The 16,319-nt window shown below is 40.3% G+C and overlaps 1 protein-coding gene across 1 annotated transcript in view; it reads right to left on the bottom strand.

Moving 5' to 3' along the window:
* Window positions 1-16,319, bottom strand: part of nubp1 (nucleotide binding protein 1 (MinD homolog, E. coli)) — a 53,028-nt gene that overhangs the window by 3,468 nt on the left and 33,241 nt on the right. The window contains exons 5-10 of the mRNA XM_078418204.1: window positions 10,756-10,788; window positions 9,683-9,773; window positions 5,993-6,147; window positions 4,500-4,610; window positions 3,265-3,367; window positions 1,145-1,228 (exon numbers count right to left, since the gene is read on the bottom strand). Coding sequence (XP_078274330.1) covers window positions 1,145-1,228; window positions 3,265-3,367; window positions 4,500-4,610; window positions 5,993-6,147; window positions 9,683-9,773; window positions 10,756-10,788 — 577 coding nt within the window. The remainder of the gene's footprint in view (window positions 1-1,144; window positions 1,229-3,264; window positions 3,368-4,499; window positions 4,611-5,992; window positions 6,148-9,682; window positions 9,774-10,755; window positions 10,789-16,319) is intronic.

The raw sequence follows: 16,319 nt of genomic DNA, 5'->3' as shown, positions 1-16,319 counted from the left end.
AGGAGTTGCAGACATAAATCGAACATCTGCATATTACCAGTGAGGGGATGTACAGTAATTTAGATTCGCTGTACAACTATTTTTAAATAGACTGCCGATACAAACTAAATGTGCACTTGTTATTCGACAGGTTTTCAGTCTGGTAGAGAAAAATCAATTTGTCAAGAATGAGGCAACTGCCATTGAAAACTTTATTTGTAACTAACTGATTATTACCTATGATTGATTACCAGTGTCTCCAGTTTTGAAGTCTTCTCTTTGGGTATTTAGGAGTGGGGAGGGAATGGAGCCTGTCATTGTGAACAATTCTACCAATAAAACAATTTTTTTGGATTTTGTGCCTTTCTTTGGTTTAAAATTTCAAAACAGACATCACAGTCCTTGAAGATGATTGAGTTACACCACACATTTTCACTCAGCACATGTAGTATGTATTCTATGTTCCACCATCACCTTGAACCAGTAATATCCACTATTTGTTATGCCAAATGATTACATGGGCTCAGAAGTGTCGACAACAACACTGTATTGTTCTGCTAGTCAATTAAGGGGTATGGTTTGTGTTAGTGTTGAAGTATCAGATCACAGGATATCTGTTATTTTTCAATGCGCGTGGGCAGTGGAAAAGTGACCTAGCTGCTGGGTTAGGATTTCTTAGTTAAAACACAACCCATCCTTTTCATGTTCAGGAAGACTATCATATACAGTGAACCAGTGTGACTCTTAGGTATTCCCTAAACAAACAATTTTATATACAAAAAAAAGACTCCTGGAGGAATGTCTATCCACCTTCCTAAAATAGTCCTGTCCACAGATGATTTTTTTTTTTTTTAATTTGAACAAGCTCCAAAATAAAAGTAAATTCCAGACAAATGGAAGCTTTCACAAAACAATGAAAGACAATCAATGATCGAGATGTTCTAGTTGATCATATCGGAAGGAATTATTCAAACAACCTTTGATCTGCATAACTACAATATAAAAGTAATATTCAGCTTCCTTAATGATTTCCAATGGAGAAAAAGTGTATGTTCTATGTTCAGATCGATACATTGCCGTATTGCCACCTCCATGCAATTTATACACCCCAGGTCAAATTATAATCTCTTAGTCTTTATTTGTCATGAAAATAAACACTACTTACGTTTAACAATATCCTTGTAGGCAACACATGCAGGAGAATCAGGTATTTCTGATAAGAATGATTTGCCTTCGTCACAACTCTTTCCTGTAATGAAATTAAAATATATTTGAAATCTATTCAACTAAATTAAACATTTAAGAAGCAAACATTGGCCTCTAACTTCCTGAAGCGCTAAGATTGAAAGAACATCACTTCTACTTTGAATAAACGCTGTCATTTAAAATGTTTACTTCAGAAAGAGATAGTACTTCATTTACTCTTTAATTCCCAAAAATATCACAAACCACGTTAATGTGTTCTGATCGGTGATAGACAATAGGTGCAGGAGTAGGCCATTCAGCCCTTCGAGCTAGCACCGCCATTCAATGCGATCATGGCTGATCACTCTCAATCAGTACCCCGTTCCTGCCTTCTCCCCATACCCCCTCACTCCGCTATCCTTAAGAGCTCTATCCAGCTCTCTCTTGAAAGCATCCAACGAACTGGCCTCCACTGCCTTCTGAGGCAGAGAATTCCACACCTTCACCACTCTCTGACTGAAAAAGTTCTTCCTCATCTCCGTTCTAAATGGCCTACCCCTTATTCTTAAACTTAAATCCAGATTTAGATCAGCTAACCTGCATTTTTTCAGAAAGAATTCCTTGGCTTTGCTTTCAAGCAGCTGAAGGCCTATCCACCAAGGACAGGGGCAATAGAAATTAAGGATGCAGAAGAGGTTAAAAATAGCAGAATCGGAAAGCCCTTGGAAGATTGTTGGAGCTGTATCAGCAATTTGGAAGCAAGTTTAGGAACTAATTGTGCAGATGTAAACTCTTACTGGTGACTGTAATGAACATTCACTATTCAGCCATTCTTGTGAAAAGGCTCAGTTGCCAAGCTTCAGATCTCAAGAGCTGCTTTCCACATACACAAAAGGAACTTACAAAACTGGGAACAATAGTCAGTAGATTAGAAAAAAGAGACGGAAGGCAATCTAATTCTATTGAAAGAAAAAAAGAGACCAAATAATGGATAAGAAAAAAATGACAGATTTGTAAAGTATGTTGATTCTATTTTCAGTTTTTTAACTCTGAAGCAAGCAATGGAGTCTAGGGGGATTTACACAAATCACTAAATTCATGTAATCAGAAAAGCTAATAGAATGTCAACTGTCATCTCAAGGGGAATGGAGCTCAAGGTAAACATGCAAAAACATTTATTTTTCAAAAACCCTGTACACCGCCTTCAGCTTAGCAGTGGCTGGATAAGCTTAAAGACACGGCAGCTAATAATAAGAAAGCAGTAGTATTTGGTCTCCGGACTTGGTAGTGTTATTGGTTTATTGTTGTTAAGTGTACTGAGATACTGTGAAAATGTTTGCATGCTATCCAGTCAAATTTCTACACTGAGCTACAGGGAGAAGTTGAGCAGGCTAGGACTTTATTCTTTGGAGCGCAGGAGGATGAGGGGTGATCTTATTGAGGTGTACAAAATCATGAAAGGAAGAGATCAGGTAAACAGAGAGACTTTTGCCCAGAGTAGGGAAAATAAGAACCAGAGGACATAGGTTTCAGGTGAAGGGGGAAGGATTTAATAAAAACACAAAAGGTAACTTTTTTTTAACGCAAAGGGTGGTGGGTCTACGGAAGGAGCTTCCAGAGGAAGTAGTTGACGCAGGTACTATCACAATGTTTAAGAAGCATTTAAACATGTACATGGATAGGACAGGTTTAGAGGGATATGAGCCAAATGCAGGCAGGTGGGGCTAGTGTAGTTGGGCGGCATGAGCAAGATGGGTCGAAGGGCCCGTTTCCACGCTCCATGATACAAGTACAACAGCTAATGCTAAGAGAAAAATACAAGAGTGCAGAATATAATGTTAAAGTGTTGTAGAGTTACAGTTACAAAGTGCAGTGATTAAAAAATGGAAGAAGATGGTGAAAATAGTCCTTGATTATGTTGGCTGCTTTCCCGAGGTAGCATGTAGTTTAGATGGAGTCGATGGGAGGAGGCTAGTTTGTGTGATGGACAGTGCTACATCCACAACTCTCATTTCTTGCGATCTTGTGCAAAGCTGTTGCTAAGACCAATCACTGCTTTTCTTTGAGGGAAGTTCTTTGTGAGGTAGCTCTCGGACATACCTATCCTGGGATCCAAGGGAACTTTCCCAAGAAAGGGAATGTTTAAATCTTTGCACATCTTCATGGCACCTCCTGTGGTTGGTGGAAAAATTTGTGATTCATGCTGTAAGCATAAAGAACACAGAATAAGCAACATTGGTAATGGTAACATTACACATCAACAAAAAAATAGAACTGATTTAACCCTTGATTTGTCCTTTTTGACACTTCAATCCTATGGAAGGTACCCTTTTGGAGGGGTTCTCAGTCCTCACGCCTTAGTTGCATACAGAGCAATACACCCATATGTACTTATTGGGGCCCTAAGCTGCTGCTTCATTGCAAAACTTGGATAAAGGCAGTCATAAATTTTAATTTAAAAATTATTATAAATCTCCCCACCACCCTTTACCCACTCTTCAGCCTCATTGTAAAACGCATGCCGCTTTTAATTTCTGAAACTCACAAAGTTTGCCCTAGGAAATTATTATCTTGCCCAGTTCTATTTTATGTGCAGTCGGTGTCATACAGCATGGAAACAGGCCCATCAGACCAACTTGCCCAAGCCAACCAAGATACACCATCTAAGCTAGTCCCAATTGGCCGAATTTGGCCCATAACCCTCTAAACCTTTCCTATCCATGTATCTATCTAAGTGTCTTTTACTTGCTGCTATAGTATCTGTCTCAGGCAGCTCGTTCCATATACCCACCACCCTCTGAGTGAAAAAGTTGCCACTCAGGATCTTATTAAATCTTGCCTTTCTCACCTTAAACCTATGTCCACTGATTTTTGATTCCCCTACCCTGGGAAAAAGCCTTGCAACATTCATGCTATCTATTCCTCTCATGATTTTATACACCTCAGTAAGATCACCCCTCAGCCTCCTGTGCTCCGAGGAATAAAGTCCTTGCCTGCCCAACCTTTCCCTATAGCTCAGCCTCTCAGGTCCTGGCAATATTTTCACACAAATCTTTCCAGCTTAATGTCAAGATTGAAACTCAACAATAGTTAAATTACACACTTCCATCTAGTCCCAGCACTGGGAATTAGGAAATCTCCTGAAGAATAATTTACTTTACTTATAAGTTTGAGCTATATGTCAAGTGTAAGAACTACAAAAAGCCACGGGTCAAGTCACTTGCCTGAACGCTAGATTGTAACTTGATGCAACAAACACTGGAATAAGCAAAGAGAAAAAAAATGTTTGCTCTTTTAAAATGTTAAATTCATCTACTCTGTAAAACACAGCTCACCTGGCACTTTGGGCACACAAAACCACTCATATTTTCAATAACTCCAATTATAGGCAGTTTCACTTTCTGGCAGAAGTTGATTTCCTTTCTAACATCCTGTAGTGAAACTTCCTATTAAAAAAACAGAATAAAGATTACAGTACGACAGCAGATGGTAGAGTACAAATTATATTCTAAAGGCATTTAAGATTGAGTTTAGTTTATTGTCACGTGTACCGAGGTGCAGTGAAAAGCTTTTGTTGCGTGCGAACCAGTCAGCGGAAAGACAATACACGATTACAATCGAGCCATCCACAGTGTACAGATACGTGATAAAGGGAATAGCGTGAATAACGCTCAGTGCAAGATAAAAGTCGGTAACAACTGATCAAATATAGTCCGAGTGTCTCCAATGAGGTAGATAGCAGGTCAGGACTGCTCTCTAGTTGTGGTAGGATGATTCATATTGTTTATCGCCAATATTAAACAATTCAGGATCCCTTTTGTCAGATTTCAAATTACATGAATGTTCATTGCAAAGATCCCTCAGATATTTCACAATATCAAATTACATTGCAAAAATCTGAAGATTCTAAACACGCCTCAGGTTAATGAAAGATCTCACTGCAACAAAGTGTTGCAGAACTTACACTTCAGTATTCATAAAACCCACACAGTGTGCATCTGGGTGCAGTGATGGGTGGCAAGTGTATCTGATAACCACAAGTTCAATTTATAGATATCAAGCTAGGCAGAAAACCAAAACTGTTTCTCTCTCCAATATGGGGTTTTTCCAGGAATTCCTCTCTTTATTTTAGATTACCAACAATCTGGATATTTTTCTATTGTCCTTGAAAAACAATTTCAGATTGACCGTCTGAGGAATTGCACATCTATCCTGCAAGACTTCAACCGTGGTTCTATCAAATGATCTGTCCATGAAAAGTCTCCCACCGCCACCCTCACACGACCTCAATTAACATTAACAAAATTATTCAAAGAAAATGGGAATTGCAGATTAAAAGCACATCATTTTCAATGGCCACAGGGTTTTTCTCCTGAGTTGCCCAGAGATTTATATTAAATGTGCAGAGAGGAACTGCAGATGATGGTTTAAACCGAAGATAGACACAAAATGCTGGAGTAACTCAGCGGGACAGGCAGGAATGGAGAGAAGGAATGGGTAACGTTTCGGGTCGAGACCTTTCTTCAGACTAGTCAGGGGAAAGGGAAACATATACAGTGATATATAGAGCAAATTAATGAAAGATATGCACAAAAGTAATAATAATAACGGAAACAGGCTGTTTGCTAGGTGAGAACTGGAACCTGGTGTGACTTGGATGGGGAAGGGATGGAGAGAGAGGGAGTGCAGGGATTACTTGAAGTTAGGGAAATCAATATTCATATCACATAAGCTGCCCAATCGAAATAGGAGATGCTGTTATATTAAATGTCCAGACAACCCCAAAGGACAGGCAGCCTTGGTTTTCTGTTTATATCAGGCAGCCTACCTGGGGAGTGGTGATGATCACAGCACCATCCACCGGCGTGGCACTCAAGTACTGTACAATAGAGAGGTGTTCATCTGAGGTACCAGGTGGTGTATCAACAATCAAGTAGTCAACTTCTCCCCAGTCCACATCTCGCAGAAATTGTTTGATCAAACCTAAAGGAACCAATTAACATTTTGTCAATAAGTGCTTGCCTAAGAAGGAAAACCAAAATAAAAATTTTCAACAAGCTGTCATAATATGTTTGAACACGAATGGATTCACCCTCATGATTCCTTATTAGCCTCTGTCTTAAATAAGAGATACACAAAGTTGCTGGGAAACTCTAGGCACTTTACAATTGTAAAGCAGCATAAAGTCAGGAGGAAAACTATCTCACACTCTGACACATACCACCCGCTGTTCAGAGATCATGACAATAATTCAGGGCGATCTAATTGTTGAGTGGGAAAGAAACTTAGAAGAGTGCATATTATTATAATATCAATGCAGACTCTGATATTGAAATGGTTAATCAAATGGGTTTTGTTAACTGTTTTATGTGAGGATGCCTTTTCGCACACTGGCCTTTTTATTAGTCAGAGCATTGACTATAGAGGTTGGGATGTTATGTTGCTGTTGTACAAGTTTTGGACACACTGCTATAGGAAAGATGTCATTAACATGGAAAGAGTGCTGGAAAAATACTACAAGGATGTTGCTTGGACTCAAGGGACTGAGATTTATAGAGAGAGGAGATTGAAAGGTGATCTTATAGAGGTTTTTACCTGATTAGTAAATGGAGCAATATGGATAGTTTGAGCACTTCTTCAACAGAAGCATAAAATATTGAAGGAAAAAAAAAGGTAAAATAAAATCAATAGTATGGAAAGGTCTTTGCACGTAGAAAGGAGAAGTTAAGGGGTGGCTCAATAAAAAAATTTAGAGATTAGAATAAGCACAATAAGATAAATAGCACTGGATTCTCTGCTGATGGGAGAGATGGCAATGGGAAAGCACAAATTTTAAATAATCTCAAAAGGGATCAGCAAAAAAACTTTTTTGTTGCTGACGTTTCTAATTTAGAATTCCTTGTCATAAAATGTTAAAATAAATGTTTAAAATTAAAATTTCAGAAATTAGATAATTGCATGAAAAAGATAAATGTTAAAGGATAACTATAGAGATGTCAGAGTGTGTGAATTGATGTTAAATGTCCAACTCCTGTGCTGTAACATCTTCTGAGTTTCCAAAAGCCACCAGTAACAACCAAATATTTGGTGGCATCAGAAACCTTAACATACTGAACAAATAGCCAAAATAGTAGAATATACGTCAGAGGAAGTCATGATAATGTATTGAGAATCTGTTCTAACCACACATTTAATATTGCACAATCATCAACGCATAAGGGAGCCATACCAACCACTGCAGATAGGAATCATAAAACGGACATGAAGTGTTAATAATTTAAGTAGAGGGGAAGCTCTAGAAAAATGAGAATTCTGAAAGGTGTAATCTGATATATAACACTGAAAATACAAGTTGTGAAATATCTGAAAATACTCAATATGTCTGTCTGCATGTTTAGAGAAAAACAGTGTTAGCGTTTCAGGTCAATGACCTTTTTATCAATTCTAAAAATATCAAGCTAATAATGAAAGTCAAAATTGCCAAGTAATTCTGCTTTTTGCACTTGCAGTCAGTCCGATATGACATCAGGAAAACACAGCTTGGTACTGTGATATCTTGAGCTCAGACACAGGATAACAAGATAACTCGATGGCTGCACAGCTGCACTGCGGTTTATTCAAACATTTGTAATCCTCCACCAAAGGTGATGCTATTACAGGTACATTCTGAAATGATTAACAGTTCTCATAGTCTGGACTGCTTAAAAAATACACTCCTAAGAACCATGATTGCCAGTTCAACTGAATATCTAATATTAACTCAATTTTCTACAGTGAAAATGTGCAAAGTTAGTTTCTTGTTTAAACTCCCAATCCCACAAATGCAACTAATTTAAAAAAGCGGGTTGAACATACCTTTAATTCAAAACCATTGTTTTCTGGAAGTTGGCCACACAACTAACTTTTCAACCTCAGTCAATGAGCCTGTTAAGAAAATCTAATCTCCTGATTCCCCGTCATTGCGTATCAAGAATGGATTCGACCCGACTCGGTTTCGCTGGTACTTGATTGGCAATATTAAGGATGGACATCACAGCACATTATAAGATCAATAGGGACAGGAGTAGAATTAGGCCATTCGGCCCATCAAGTCTACTCCGCCATCAATCATGGCTGATCTATCTCTCCCACCTAACCCCATTCTCTTGCCTTCTCCCCATTACCTCTGACACCCGTACTAATCAAAAAACTATCTCTGCTGTAAAAATATCCACTGACTTGGCCTTCTCAGCCTTCTGTGGAAAAGAATTCCACAGATTCACCACCCTCTATTGTCTATGACTAAAGAAATTTCTCATCTCCTTCCTAATAGAACATCCTTTAATTCTGAGGCTATGACCTCTAGTCCTAGACTCTCCCACTAGTAAAAACATGCCCTCCACATCCACTCTATCCAAGCCTTTCACTATTCTGTATGTTTCAATGAGGTCCCTCCTCATTCTTCTAAACTCCAGCAAGTACGGGCCCAGTGTCGACAAACCCTCTTCATAGGTTAACCGACTCATTCCTGGGATCATTCTTGTAAACCTCCTCTGGACACTCTCCAGAGCCAGCATATCCTTCCTCAGATATGGTGCCCAAAATTGCTCACAATATTCCAAATGTGGCCTTACCAGCGCCTTATTGGAGCCTCAACATTACATCCCTGTTTTTGTATACAAGCCCTCTTGAAATAAATGCTAGCATTGCGTTTGCTTTCTTCACTACTGACTCGACTTACAGATTAACTTTTTGGGAATCCTGCACCAGCACTCCCAAGTTCCTTTGCACCTCCAATTTCTGGATTCTCACCCTATTTAGAAAATAGTCTACGTCTTTATTCCTACTACCAAAATGCATGATTCCACACTTTGCTACAGTATATTCCATCTGCCACTTCTCTACCCACTCTCCCAACCTGTCCAAGTCCTTCTGCAGAGTCCCTGCTTTCTCTACACTACCTACCTCCAGCAAATTTGTCAAGCAAGACCTCCCCTTCACAAAGCCATGCTGACTTTGGCCTATTTCATCGTGAACTTTTAAGTACTCCATAACCTCATCCTTTATAATGGACTCTAAAATCTTACCAACCACAGATGTCAGACTAATCGGCCTACAGTTCCCACTGTTCTGCCTTGCTCCCTTTTTGTGCAGTGGGGTAACATTGGCAATTTTCCAATCATCTGGAACTTCTCCTGACTCCAGTGATTCTTGAACTATCACTATCGATGCCTCCACAATCTCTGAAGCCAATCATGATCATTGAAGGTCCTCACTGCTGCATTAATCTGTACACTCACTAGACTGAGTGCTCACCTCATCAAAACTAGCTTTCCTCCATACCATGGTTCCTGTATTTTCATGTATATTGTAATATTGCATTAATGATTAAAGAAATTATTCTGACGAAGAGTCATTGAATTGAAACACAAATGCTACCTGAAATTGCTTCCCATATTGTTATGTATTTGAAACCTTTCAATGACGGAAAGGGCATTAGTTAAATCAGAAATGGTTAAGTCAACAAAAGAATACCAACCATTTTTCTTGGGTCCTCTCCAAATGATAGCATCATCAAGACTGCTGAGCAAAAATCCCACCGACATTACACCCAGATTTTCTTCTACATACTATGAGACAAAAAAGATAAAACAGAGACATTATCACTATAACCACATTGTGCAGAGAAAAACAATCATACCATAAAATGGGAGAAGTGGAAAACGCATCCGTTATAAAATGAGGTCTACAATAAAAAAACAAGAGAAAATCAGATTGATTGAAAGATACACCATAGAAACAGGTCCTTCGGTCCACCGAGTCCATGCTGACTATCCATCGTCCGGTCACATCGTTCCATGTTATCCTACTTTCGCATCCACTGCTTCCACAACAGGGGCAATTTACGGAGACCAATTAACCTACAAACCTGTTTGTCTTTGGGATGTGGGAAGAAACCAGAGCACCCAGAAGAAACCCATGCCGTCACAGGGTTGACTGTGTATAAACTCTACATAGACAGCACCCAAGGTCAGGATCCAACCCGGGTCTCTGACACTGTGAAGCAGCAGCTCCACCAGCTGCACCACTGTGTCACCCCTAAATATAGAGTTTGTGTGTCTGTGAGGCAACTGAGCTTCAACAAATGGGAGAGGGAGGTGGCCAATGAACCCTGGAGCAAACTGACATTTAGGAATTCACTATGAATCGCATTTATCATTTTCAAGGAACAATTTCAAGTATTGTGGGTGCCATTGCTTTCACCCTGAATTGGTGTCATGTGCCTCAAGCATCTCTCTCACAATAATAAGCTGTGAGCAAGCAAAAACACTTTCCCTAGAAAATTACCTTTTCAATCTTCCAAACCCTGCACTGTGCAGCATAACCAATAAATGTGAACTTATTGTCAATCAATGGATTTGTGCCATTGGACTACAATAACTCTGAGCAGATTTGCAGTGACTAATGGTTCATTTGAAATAAGGGTGCAGTACAACTAGAAAGATTTGTTGATTATGGGTTTAATCAGCCCTTTCACCCACTTGCGTCGAGAGCTTCACCCTTTCACCTACTGCATCAGATACCCTGGCATTAAAATGAAGAAATACGTACCACAGGAGACCATCCTGACCCACTCTGATGTACCTGTAAGAGCAGAAGGAAAGAAAAGGTTTAATTACTTGCTGTTAAATCATTGGGATTAATGTTCTGATAATCATTTACATTCCTTACATTAAAGTTTGAGATTATAAAAAAAACATGTGCTGCTGTAATTCATGCTTATGATTTACTTATTTTATTGCTATTTAATCCAATGGGGAACACCTTAACATATCCACTTTTCTTTACCGATATTAGCTGTGATACCTCAGGAGAAGCTTCCTTACAGTCTGGTGGAGAAAGTAAATATGCAATGGGATAAACCAACGCAAGCCAAATAAATGGACTCCCACATTGCAGCACTGTCAGGAATGTGAAACCAGGTACCACAGGGTCCATCCATGCAGTGATGCACAGAACATTGCAAGCACAAACATTCACAAGAAAAGAAACACGAGCATCAGCTTGTTTACACAAGTGGCACTTTAGTCAGAAGCCCAAAGGGTAAAACTTCACTGTCATGGATTCTTTCCAATTTAATCAATCAGAGAAAACCGAAGTACAGAAATAGTGCATTTCCATGCAATCTAAAACTGTCTAAATAAAAGATGTTTCAGGTTTACAATCCAAAGTTGGTTGGTCCTAATCTAGTAGAATACTGGGGTAACATTCCTTCGCTTTACATTTATTCTTGGCACACGAGTGATGCCAGAAAAGAACAAATTGCTAACTCATAATGGACCTGAGATGGAGACAGTCAGGATTATAGTTTCTGAGGCTACCCGAATTTCTGGCATAACTATGATAGTGACGCTGCCACAGTGGTCAAACAATTCAACCTAACAATAATGATTCAAGGGTGCCACGTCTCATCGGGATGACATCTAACTGGGAGAGGAAACCAGATGGTGCCTCTTTTATGTCCACAGTGATTACCTCTTAAAACAGGCAAGATATTGATGAGCAGGTTTACAGCAAGGCCAAGACTGCTCAAATGTTGAGCTTGCATGCTGCTGTGATCATAGCCATTAAAGCACATCTGATAATTCCCCATTAACTTGCCTTGCAATGAATAGATTTACTACCCAAAAGCTGTTGAGGTTGCTTCAATGGGCATTTAGAATCAACCACAAACTGTCAGACTGCTGTCATTATAGGCCGCTTGAAGTAAGAGTATCAGGATCTTTCTTGAAGGGCATTTATTAATTAACAAAGTGTGTTATGTAACAGTGTAGCTGCTTTTATACGTAATTTTTTTCCTGCATCAACCAGGACTGCAGGACATATGTCCACTGAATCTTTAACCATCTCCTTCTACATTCAATTTCACAATATTCCATAATGGCTTACCCATCTTTTTGTGTAAATGTAATGAAGGACAACACTTTTGCTTACTCCAATAGTACATGTTGGAGGTTCCATGCTCATCACCTTTGCCCCTAAGATGGTGTCTTCTTGAACCAATGTAGTCAAAAACTTACTGGATATAAGAGTCAGGAAGTCATGATATAGCTTTACAGGACTTTGGTTGGGCTGCATTTGGAGTATTGCATGCCACACTGGCCGCCCCCATTACAGGAAAAACATCGAAGCTTTGGAAAGGGTGCAGAGGAAATTTACCAGAATTATACAGCATATAATCCTCCAACATTTTCGCCACCTCCAACATGATCCCAATACTGGCCACATCTTCCCATCTCCACCCCTTTCTGCTTTCCATAGAGACCGTTCCCACCAAAACTCCCTGGTCAACTCCCACCCAAACCACCCCCTCCCCAGGTACTTTCCCCTACAACCGCAGGAGATGCAACACCTGTCCCTTTACCTCCCCCATCGACTCCATCGACCCAAACAGTCTTTCCAGGTGAGGCAGAGGCTCACTTGCACTTCCTCCAACCTCATCTAATGTATCCGCTGTTCCAAGTGTCAACTTCTCTACATTGGCAAGACCAAGCACAGGCTCGGCAATCGTTTCGCTAAACACCTCCGCTCAGTCCGTCTCAACTTACCTGATCTCCCGGTTGCTCAGCACTTCAACTCCCCCTCCCATTCCCAATCTGACCTTTCTGTCCTGGGCCTCCTCCATTGTCAGAGTGAGGCCCAGCGCAAATTGAAGGAACAGCACCTCATATTTCACTTGGGTAATTTACACCCCAGCAGTATGAACATTGACTTCTCGAACTTCAAATAGCCTTTGCTTTCCCCCTCTCTCCGTCCCCTCTCCCTTCCCAGTTCTCCCATCAGTCTTACTGTCTCCGACTACATTCTATCTTTGTCCTGCCCACTCCCCTGACATCGGTCTGAGAAAGGGTCTCGACCCGAAATGTCATCCATTCCTTCTCTCCAGAGATGCTGCCTGTCCCGCTGAATTACTCTAGCATTTTGTGTTTATCAGAATGATACCAGGATTAGGGAGTAATAGCTACAGGGAGAGGATGGACAGACATGGCTCGTTTTCTCTGGAATGCCAGAGGTTTCGGGAAGACCTTATAGAAGTATATAAAATGATGAGAGGTATAGATAGGGTGGACAGTCAGAATCTTTCTCCCCAAGATGGAAAAATCAAATCCTATGATGTGATAATGATGATGTGATAGAACTTTATTTATCCAGGAGAGAAATTGGTCTGCCAACAGTCATAAAATTCACAAGATATATGTAACATGAAATTAAAATGACGAGTGGAAAGACCAGGAGGAGGGGAGGTAGGGGGGGGGGGGGCAGTCAGTCAGTTTCTGCAACCTGTTTAATGAGAAGTGAAAGAAAGTTTGTTCTCCTTTAAATGGCTAGTTTGAAAATTGCACTTTACAGATGAAAGGGCTTTTTTTGTCCTGCATACTTCATCAGGGAAATTAATTGCAGTAATAAACCCTTATTTTTCCTCAATGTATTCCTCTCATTAACTTGGCATCCCCTTATCACAATGAAGGGATCCAACCCAAAACATCACCTATCCATGTTCTCCAAAGATGCTGCCTGACCTGCTGAGTTACTCCAACACTTTGTGTCTTTGTTTTTTAACCTGATTCTTTATGTTATGCTTCAATTCTAGATCTCTGCCAAAGCAGCCAAATGGACCAAGATGCAGGCATGAAACTAGAAGTTCATTGTTTCTCCCACCAATATTATTCACAGCACGTATCCAGAAATGTGATACTGTATCTCTCAAAGAGTAAAGTACAAAGTGCTGGAGTAACTCAGAACGGATAGACAATATTTTAGGTTGGGACACTTTTGTAGTCTGAAGAACCCCCTAAAATGTTACCGATCCGTATTCTCCAGAGATGCTGGCTGACCCACTGAGTTACTCCAGCACTTTATGTTTTATGCAAGATTCCAGCAGCTGCAGTTCCATGCAAAGACAATAGAGCAGAGCAAGATAGACCACTCGACCCTAAAAAACGTAGTTTGTCATGGTGCCATTGTAGTAGGCAGAAACTTGCATAAACATTTTAAAAGAAAAATAACAAAAATCGGTGAATTGATAGATGAGATATATTCTGCATTTTTATGGTATCATCACACATACTGTTCCCCCAAAACACTGATTACACTGCGAGAGGCATAACGGACGGCGGGTTTTGCCTACTAAAATGGCTCCTTTGTGTGCTACACTTCAGTATAGGTGATTTCGACGGAGTGGTCTATCTAGCTCCGCTCTATTATCTTTGGTTCCATGCGTCTCCCACAAAGATAGACACAAAATGCTGGAGTAGCTCAGCGGGACAGGCAGCATATCTGGAAAGAAGGAATGGGTGACGTTTCGGGTCGAGGTCCTTCTTCAGACTGTCTCCCATAAAGATCAGGTGTCGTCCTCAATTTTTGCTGGGTTGGTTTTCATTGATGGGAAAGTTTTTGTTTTGTAAGAAGGAAACAGGAAATTGTTCCTCTTTATAAACAAGAACCAAAAGCTCCTCCCTGAGAGAAGTGTAACTGTGAGGACACTGGTAAGAACAGGATTTCGCCATCTGTCTTGCTTGTCAAAGGTGTCAAACATCCATGATCCATTGAATAAAAACAGATAATCGAGCAAAGAATTAAGGACAACTATTAATTGCTACAGAATATATTAATGAGGGAACTGATCTGCAAAGAGGTGGAAATGGAGGAGTTAGAAAATGGATTTGCATTGAAAGATTTCAGTGCACCCGTGTTAATTTGAAGCTTTATTAATTCATACCTTCCTTGATATTATTAATGCTCAATAGCTCCGAAATCCAATTCCATTAATAATAGAAAGATTAGCCTGACTGACATAAATAAGTGATAGTAAATGGATTATAGTAAGGCATTTGGAAAGTTCCCAGAAGATTAAGATGCAGGTGATTAACAGTTTTAATAGGCACGTGGACATGCATGGAATGCAGGTATATGGATCATGTGCAGGCAGATGAGAGTAGTTTATCTAGGCATTACATTTAGCACAGGCATCGAGGGCCAAAGGGCCTATTCCTCTGCTGTACTTTTCTATGTTCCAGTATACCCAAGCACAATCAATCCATACACAAGTATGAAAAAAGAAAAGTGGTCATATGGATTCATAACTGGCTCCTTGATAAAAGATAGGGCTGTGATGGAAGGACAATATTCCGTGTGTGTAGCATCACACTGCCCTTGTGTGTGTGGGAATTGTCACGCCATCCTTGTGTGTGTGTGTGTATATATGTGTGTATATGTGTGTGTGAGAGAGAGAGAGAGAGAGAGAGAGAGAGAGAGAGAGAGAGAGAGAGAGAAAGAGAGAGCAGGTGTGTGTGTGTGTGTGCGTGCGCGTGTGTGCGTGTGCGTGCGTGTGTGTGCGTGTGCGCACACGCGCGCGTGCATCAGTTATGAAAAGCCTTTAACTATTATCATTCTATCAATTACTCTAATGTCCTTTTCGTGCTATCTTCAAACCAGATTCTTCTTTTGTGAAGAATCAAAGTTCTAGTCTGAGGTTCAATTAACAAGCCAACCACCAACCAATGGTATGTAACCCCCCCACCCCCCTTCTCTCCCCCACCCCCACCCTGGTGTTCCCACAAGTTCCACTGGTCACATCTTGGTATCCCTTTGTTATCACCTCTTCCCCAGCCAACAATGGGCCATTATGGACTCCACCCTTCCTTGGTCATCTGTTGCCAACCCTGATTTGTTCTGGCCTTTTCCTACCTCGAATTCCCTTCCTACTTCGGGTTCCGACCCGAAATGTCACTCATCCTTTTTCTCCAGAGATGCTGCCTGACCTGCTGAGTTACTCCAGCAATTTGTGTCTATCAATGGTATGTCCTATATTACTTCAGAAGTGTATACACTTTGGGACACATTAAAGTTATGACCAGTGCTCTGTGAATGCAAACTTATCTTTCCGAGTCTTTGTCCGTTCCAGTGCTGGTTACTTATTCCTTGTTCAAGATGTGCCAAAAGAGCTTCCCAGTGAGTAGAGCTAACCCAATCAATTTACTCCTTTTGCTTATCAATCCAAGCTCACCTATGCCCAGTTGCTGTCATTTTATTTAATAACATATTAGGAGGAGTTGGCTGCGCCTAACGGCTGCGGCTCTCTGGCAGTCTGTTGTCTTTTTTCTTTTTTTTTGTTT

The sequence above is a fragment of the Rhinoraja longicauda genome, chromosome 21 (assembly GCF_053455715.1).
Source record: "Rhinoraja longicauda isolate Sanriku21f chromosome 21, sRhiLon1.1, whole genome shotgun sequence".
NCBI lineage: Eukaryota > Metazoa > Chordata > Chondrichthyes > Rajiformes > Arhynchobatidae > Rhinoraja > Rhinoraja longicauda.
Note: the sequence above shows the minus strand (reverse complement) of the source record. Positions and strands in the feature narration are given on the sequence as shown.